At 46.2% G+C, this 8,346-nt stretch overlaps 1 protein-coding gene across 1 annotated transcript in view; it reads right to left on the bottom strand.

Moving 5' to 3' along the window:
- LOC144134236 (phospholipid-transporting ATPase ABCA3-like) overlaps positions 1 to 8,346 on the bottom strand; it is a 58,407-nt gene that overhangs the window by 7,954 nt on the left and 42,107 nt on the right. The window contains exons 21-23 of the mRNA XM_077667193.1: positions 7,329 to 7,585; positions 3,658 to 3,819; positions 864 to 1,022 (exon numbers count right to left, since the gene is read on the bottom strand). Of these exons, the coding sequence (XP_077523319.1) occupies positions 864 to 1,022; positions 3,658 to 3,819; positions 7,329 to 7,585 (578 nt within the window). The remainder of the gene's footprint in view (positions 1 to 863; positions 1,023 to 3,657; positions 3,820 to 7,328; positions 7,586 to 8,346) is intronic.

Raw genomic sequence — 8,346 nt, 5'->3', positions numbered from 1 at the left:
TGCAAACATTCCTGTTCTACTGAATGTGAATTGATTCATCCCATTGATTACGTCGCAATGCGTTAGCAGCCGAACGTTCGTTATTGCGAGGTTGACGCACCAAAGTTAGATATATACAAGGTTTAGTTAGCTTAGTTTAGTTTATGGTGATTTAACGTACGCCCCATTGTTACTCAGGCTATGAGGGACACCGTAGTGAAGGGCTCCGGAAATTTCGACTACCTGGGTGTCTTTAACGTGCACTTGCATCGCACAGTACACGGGCCTCTAGAATTTCGCCTCCATCGAAATTTCCGTACACTCAAGACACGAGGTCAATGCACTAATTTCGTTACATCCGATTATTACGGTTGGTGAGACCCTTCAGTTTTGGTCACAACAGCCTTTAACCATCAGCAACAATCTCCCTTCACAATCGAGATGACGGATGTTTGTAGCGATATTGACTATTGGGAACGTACAAATCGCCTTTAAGCGCGGAATCACCGTAGCTTCGGTTGCATGTAAATTTACCGCCGCGGTAGGCAAGATTTGGCAGCCAACGCACCGCCAATCCATTGCCTTATGATACCGTGGTTAGCCTGCCTTCCACCAGCTTTTCCGGCGACTCATTGTCGTTGTGCGCTGTCGCTGTCGTTGTTGCGCCACTGTTCATTTCACATGTGCATGACGATGAACATTTGTCTTTTCTGTTTATTAAGTTTGACGTACTGCACCCTCTCGGTTTTTAAGAAATAAGTAACATGCAAAAAAAAAAAGATATTGCTCACTCTTATGACACCGGCCGGCAGAAAGACTTACGGCGAGCTTTTGCAAGACAGAGTAGCACACAGTCTTAGCAGCAGGCTTAAGGAGAGCCTCACCTGCCGCGTGTCCCGTACGGCCGAGAAGGGCCGAATGTAGGCGTCGCCTGCGTGTGGCAGTATCTCCCCGGTGAGGATTCGAAACGTCGTGGTCTTGCCCACACCATTGACGCCCAGCAGCCCGAAGCACTCGCCCGCGCGAACCGTGAAGCTAAGGCCCTGGAAGAAAGCACATGCCGGAGAAAACGACGGCGTTTAAAGTGTCACATGACATCTATCAGTAGTGTTACTGGATAAAGAAGTGAAATCCTTGGTGAGGAACTGATATGAGAGTCTCATTAGGTTTTAGACACATGTGAGATTTAAGATTTTCTATATATCATGAATAAATGAGCGTTCTAATTGTGAAAGATACATATTTCTGACGATCACAATAAAATCCAGAAGTTAGCGCCTATGTCTGCCCTGCCTTGCGTATGCATGCTCAAGTGTTTCCAAAAAAGTATGAAGTAACAACTCGTCCAAAATACACCGCATCGAAACGGTACCAGGGACGCCACCATGTTCTTTCAGGACCACACGTAGAAATTCACAATTGGTGGACTGCAAAGCTGTCGCCATTCTCACACCAATATGGTCACGTTGTAACGATGGCTTAGTTGACACGTATTTTTAAGGCGCAAGCATTAGAAACCCTATGTTGAAAAAACTGTCCATCCGTCCGTCCGTCCGTCCGTCCGTCCGTCTGAAGCCTCGGTTGGCAAGTGGCGAGGTGGAGAGATAGAAATAATATCTCCGCTTTCGGGAAGGAGAGGGAGTAAATGTGGAAGAGGTAAAGCGCAGATAGGGTCGAAGCAACGGGTAGCCGAAAGGGGGGGGGGGGGGGGGGGGGGGGGGGAGACTGATGAGAGATTATGGTGTGTCACACCGGTCACTGACGGACTGGATCGCGCCACTCACTCGCCCTGTCTGAACCACTGAGCGACAGCGGCTGCTTTGTTCGGAGGGAACAATGATGCTAATGCACACTCCGCCGCATCAATTGCATTGTTCATCTATAATTTTTTTTCGACGACAGACAGGGCCAGAATAAGTTGTCCTGTATCGAGACATTTAAACTACAGTGTTGTAAAGGCGAACTGGCTACTTCATACCCAGAAATAGTGCATAAATGCGTTTCTTAAAGAGAATCCGTTTTCGAAAGAATATTTTCGCATATCGTAATCCTGCTCCCATAACAATAAAAATATCAGGAGATCTGTCTCTTTAATTTCCTGCTATTTACTGTCAAAAAAACAATGCATTGGTTTTAAGGCGAAAGGCTTTAATGGCTCATGCTCGCGTCCGTCCGTCCGTCCGTCTGTTACGCTCTCCGACTCGATTAGAAACAAAATCTTCGTGCACGACGAGGTACGAACCGCCACCCTTCCGTTCCGCAGCCGAGCGTGCCAACGACTACGCCACTTCCTGCCAACAGATATGTAGTTCTCCTTGTCTAGGACACCCGAGAGTGTTTGCGGAAAGGCGTCAAATCAGACGGATGCCTCCCAAACGCCCTCCAGTGTCCCCCAGCATTTAAGATTCACAAATAATTGTGCACGTAATAAACATCTTAACCACACATCAGTGATACAAGCAGTAACACCGCGCTAAAGGTTCTCAGCTCACCCCACTTTAGGTGAACAAAGTGCCCCCCTGAGTTTTTCATATGACAGTCTCAATTACTGAGAGCGCTGCATAGACTTTAAACGGAAAATTTTGTCTCATAACCTTGCTAATACCAGCACCTTCCGATAGTCCACACCTGCCTAGCAATCACAACTGATCTCCAAGAAAGCTAGACTTGCTCGCTTGAAACGGAGCCACTATTAGCAAGAAGAGGTGACTAAATACAAGTATCCGCCAGCACCAGTCGTTTTCGCAAGCAAAATGTGATGACGTTAATACAGGCTTTAGCGCGCAAATCCCTGAGGCAAGGCTAATTAACAGCACAGATTGAAACTGATCATAAACTGTTCATGGTATTGACTGACTTTTTCGTATTGACGTCACAAGTTTCGTGGAAGTTCCTCAGGCATAAATAATTCTTACTGCCTAACAAACATCAGCATAGGACGAATTTTACTATGAATAAATATGTGGATAAAGTTGCCATTACTCTCCCTTTGAAGTCGCATTTTTGTTAAAATAATCGCGTTTTGGCCCTTCCCGCTCAACCACAGCTCATTTCTGGTGTGCTTTTCTCTCTACCGGAGGAAAGCAGGCTGTCCCTCGTAAGGCCTTAGGACAATTTGTCCTGCACTTGGCCGAAGAAATGACAGACAACACCACCGACTCCCCCCCCTTCCCCCCCCCCCCCCCCCCCCCCCCCCCCGTATGAGTGCCCATTCCGGGAACAGTACACAGCACATTCCCAAAAGCAATGTCCTTGCTCTACTGAAACGTTCTTACGAGCGGCTTATGGAATTATCAGAATATGATACCCACATGGCGTGAAAAAATATTTGGAAATCCATGAGCTTTTCATATCCATTACGTATGCTTTCCACATAATTTCCACATAATATGCAAGAAGTTACACCAAGACCACATTAATTTCCAATATCCGGTATCCGTTGCCCGTACAATAGCTCGTATTGACTCCACGTGTTCCAAATGGCTTCCTTATTTAGCCACGCGGAATAAATATAATTGTGGGAATCCCCGCAAGGATCCATTCACAAAAGTGGATATTGTTGTAATTGAACATTAAGGGAACCCGCAGGTTTCGTATGGCCGCATATTGCATAGACAGCGAAGTTGTCACAATCTACTCCGGGGCCATTTCGATATGCACTTCGGCAGATGCACTTGCCTTGAGAACGACGTTGGTCTCCAAGTAGCCGTACGCCTTGCGCAGGCTGTGCACAATCATAACGGGCTTGGACTTGTCCTCACTAGCACACAGCTCTCCAGACACAAGGCCAACCACGAGCTCAGCCTCTGCTGCGACGTCAGTGTCCTCCCATTTGCTGAGCTGCACAATACACCTGCGCAGATTACTATGGGGCGCTTAACAAGAGCCTTGGTGGTGTAGTGTATGGCTCCTCCGGATCACGGGGGTAACAATGCTAATGCAAAAGGAATGAGATCCAGGTAGTTTCTCATTTCTCATATCATTCTCATTTCTCATAATATCGAAATGACGTCACCGGCCCAGCGTGAACGCCGTATTGGGGTGCAGAGGGCTGCATGGCTGATACTGTTACCGGAGGAACTGCCTGACCATATTTCTCGCTATGCGAGCTCTTTAAAGCCCACTTTTAGGAAATCTTCAAGAAGGTAGTCAGTCGCTTTTATGCTTTAATTCTGAGCACTGCTCGGGTGGCGCATGATCGTGTATTTTAAAAAGAAGTTAGTACAAAGGTAGTAAGTGCAGCAGTTACAAATAACGGATTTTACTGGTTTCTTAATATTTACTACCCTCTTCAATGTAGTCAGCAAACGTTGCCCTTCCTACCTTTTCACCACCTTAGGTAGCGTGTTAGTACCAAGGTTAGTAACTGTCCCTTAAGTCTAAAATAAGGTCGTGAAAGATAATTGACCGAACATCGTGTGTGTATAAAATGGTTTCATAATTAAGCATTTTTGCAGCGTAGTGCGGATAGGCAGGCAACCAATTTCTGCAGTCGGAACTTCGTGTTTAGGGTGGCGTCTTAACTCAGCGGTTAAGGGCCACTAGCCCGTAACTGAGAGGCAGATTTAAGTAGTATGCAAGAATAAAGATTTGCCGGCTCATGCGCAGAGCACGTGTCTCGTTTGTGTGACTCTCTGACATGTGCTTCTTTTGCAGCCTGAACCATTGTCTGTTCCCGGTAAGGTTGTTTGATGCTGTCGCCTCGCATTATTTGTACACGTAATGCCCCATGTCTCTCATCCAAAGTGTGATTTACGGCAGCACACTCTCGTAGCTCTTGCTGGACTCAGACACTGGTCGCATTAAATATATAACTTTTTTTACGTTTTCACTGTGCACACATATTTAATAACCCAAGCCAACACGCCATACTAAAAACTAGCAACATATGCGAAAACGGTTTGTACCCATATCCTCAGTGAATACTACTACCTTTTTTGTTTGTGACTTATACCCCTGTCACGCGACTTTCCTCGAAGGCCTTTCCAGCAAAGGCACCATTTTTCACCAAAGGAGCGAACGCTTAAAGGAGCAGCGACGCAGCTACCCGGTGCAACCCAAAGGCGAAACTGTCGTTCAGGCTTAGCACCCCGCTGCTGTGCTCGAGGCGGCTGAAGTGAGTGTTTCAAAATTAACGTGGTGTATTCTGTTCATTCGTTGAGCTCAGACATTTATTTATTTTAATCGCGTCCTTAAAAGAACCACAATAGCTACACTCATCAGCAACAGCAGGTTTTGTGTTATGCCTTGGAGACCAGGGGCACTCGGTGTTGCTGCAACACTTTCATTGTCATGAAATCTGAGCACAAAATATAAATACCCGTACAAAAAGCAAAGTCAGACACACCTTTCGTATTTAAAAAAATGTTTTCAAACATTGTTGGCTGTACCTTTTTTTATTGCTTTTACTTTTTGACATTAGGTGGCTTTGCTGCGATCGCAGGTTCTTGAAGGCCACGCCTTTGAGCTTCAAAGGTCTCTGACGGGCGCCTTCGCCTCCAAGGCCCTTGGCGGCAAAGGCGCAACATTTGTGCCGTGTAGCTGCACTTGTTGCGCCTTTGGATATAAGGACCTGATTCTCAAAGGTATTTGCGGTGCCCGTGTGACCGGCGTATTAGTGCTCTTCCCTAGCTCTTTAATGTCGCGCCTTTCAATAGTTCTACTGTTACTACCTTCAGTTGCGAAGAAGGTAGTTGTTTTGTGAGGAAAGTACCTGGTTAAAGGTAGTTGTTTTGTGAGGAAAGTACCTGGTTAGTGGTATTTAGCGATTTCTGTGACCTTTTTCTTAAGAGAGCAGTACTCAAACACTGCGGTAACTGCACGCGCAGACATCACTTATTAATTGCAACAAGGCCCCGGCACCATGGCTACCAGTACTATGAGTCCAAACCGTGGAGGTAAAGAAAACCCTGTAAGGAGTGCTAAATCATAAAGGGCGCGTCCGCAAGCCAGAAACTCAAGATACTTCGACCGAGTGCAGGCTGAAATGTATGGCGTTGGGTATGACGTAATACTGGAGCAGTTAAAGGGAAGTACGAGAGACGATACCCTCCACTTCACCCTAAACTTTAGACAGGCACATTTCTGCGTCTGTGCCTGTGCCTATCTGAACCTGTCAAAATAGCTACAGTATGTTGGGGCACACCGCTGAGGTAAACTGTGTTTTAGAAATTCTAAAAAAACTCATATGGAGGTTGTTTGCGATGGGCTACGCGCCTCCCAATAAACAAGGAGACTAACAATAACAGTTAAGAAGTGAAGTATTCAATACCATGTAATCGGTCTACTGGTTAGTACACGTTAGCTGCACTGCCCTGCGCTACAGCGCTAAAACTGCCACGCCAAAAAATGTACCTTCTAACTCAGGAAGCTATTTTTAAAAATTGCAGAATATCTCACGTGAAAAACCCAGCATAGCCTCAATTTTACTGCGAATTCTACGAGGCCACGTAACTTCGATCCCAGAACCTTGTTCATTTGTTTTTATTGAAAAAGACATCAGTTGGTCTTGAGAATGCTGTATACAATAGCAATCAAATGACCCGAGAATATATTGGGTCATAACACATCTAATAGAAAGCAATCTAATTTATTTACTAGTATCAGAAGTGAAGAGTCGCCATTAGCGTCATTACGCAGCCAATATCAGTGAATAATTCAATCCTTCCTTGGTCTTCTACGTCCCCAAAAAGCGTCTGCACGTTAAAATCAGTTATGATAGGTTCTGATAATACAGTAAATAATACAATCGCAGCAACACGTTCCTACTCAATCCAGACAGTGCACCTGCTATTCGGTTCAGTAAAGAACGAGTTACGCACACCTAAAAGACGAACACAGTTCTTTGCTCTTTCCGTCTTCATCGCTTTCCTGTGCTCGTCTCTTATGCGCACGCAACTCGTTCTTCGCAAAAGCCACGCGCCGACTCGCCCAGCAAGAAAGTCCATTCAGGTGGACAGCATTATCATCACCCAGCAATTGAACGTTGGTGTTCTTTACTGACGTCGATTCCGTTAACTTGGTCGTATCCGCTTAACTTTGATGTGAACCCAAAAAGAATCGCTGTTCTTTGGAGCTACCTCCAAAGCTACAAAGCAACGAAGTAACCTCAGTCATATCCTCTTTAGCTTCGATTTTGAACACAAAAATAATATGTTCTTCGTAGGATACCTCCAAGGCTCCAAAGCAGCAAAGTAACCTTGGTGGTTACCCTAGACTTGAAACCATTTCTTCTAGAAGAATAACACTTAGCGACCGGTTTTCAGCGTTAACGAGTGAAGTTGGCGCGGTGTGTCTCGGTGAGCCAATGCTCAGGATTAAAGTAGGTGTCTGGTTTGATTAACCGCTACCTTCTTCTTCTCGAAGCCTATCTGCGGTGTGAACACCCGCTTCTTGCTGTATGCCATAGTCGTGTCCTCGTCGCAGGCGACTGCTTCAGCCGAGCTGAGTGCCTGATCGGCCTTCCGCAGCCAGCGGTCGAGCATCAGGAGCAGTAGAAACACCACGGTGCCCTCCACGGAGAGGGTGGCGACCTCGTAGAACGCAGAGTAAGGGTGCATGTCGAACGGGTGGATGAGGTAGCGAGTCGGGTCCTCGCTCTTGATGTCTGCGGTTCCAGTATATACTCTCTTGAGTAACGGGCCATCATGGGTGATTGCAACATTGCTCCATATGATTAGCTAACTAGAAAATTCGGGCAGTTTCGAAAGTTTGCAGACACTCGCTCTTTTACACGCTAGTGACAGCGCACATTGCCATAGGACGGCGTGTGAACACTCAAGAGCCAGCATGAAAACCATTAATAGAAATAACGTTATGGTGGCGTCATATTCGTATATAAATTTCCAACCCCGCCGCTGCGGCGGTTAAGTTGCTTTGCCGCTCGGCAGCTCATCCGAAGCTCGCGGGTTCAATCCCCGTGAAATTAAGAAGGTTTGTAGGCATACGGTGGACGCAGCTCGCAAAGGACAGGACTACGCCCTGCAGTGGGCGTAGTCAGGCTGATGATGATAGTCTGCATGTGCAAAACACGATTAATGATGAGTTAAGATGCGAGGTTAGAATTAAACCCTCTCCGCTCGGGGAGCACGGATGTACTAAAAGAGTGCTTGTAGTCAGGCAACCAAAGACAGATATTCACAACAATGTCTCGTTTCTCGGTGTCTGTTTGATATTTAAAGACGTTAACAGGCTGAAAGGCACCTCTCATCGCGAATCACTTGAACAGTGCACAACGGTTTGAGCCAGACAGGTCCTCAGCAGAATACACGGTTCCTATTTGGTATTTTCTGACAGCGCTTCGCACGCTGTCAAACTTAATTGTACACATTTTCTCAGTAGTGTATCACTACTTTCCATTTAACAGAA

Source organism: Amblyomma americanum, chromosome 5 (genome assembly GCF_052857255.1).
Source record: "Amblyomma americanum isolate KBUSLIRL-KWMA chromosome 5, ASM5285725v1, whole genome shotgun sequence".
Classification (NCBI taxonomy): Eukaryota; Metazoa; Arthropoda; class Arachnida; order Ixodida; family Ixodidae; genus Amblyomma; species Amblyomma americanum.
Note: the sequence above shows the minus strand (reverse complement) of the source record. Positions and strands in the feature narration are given on the sequence as shown.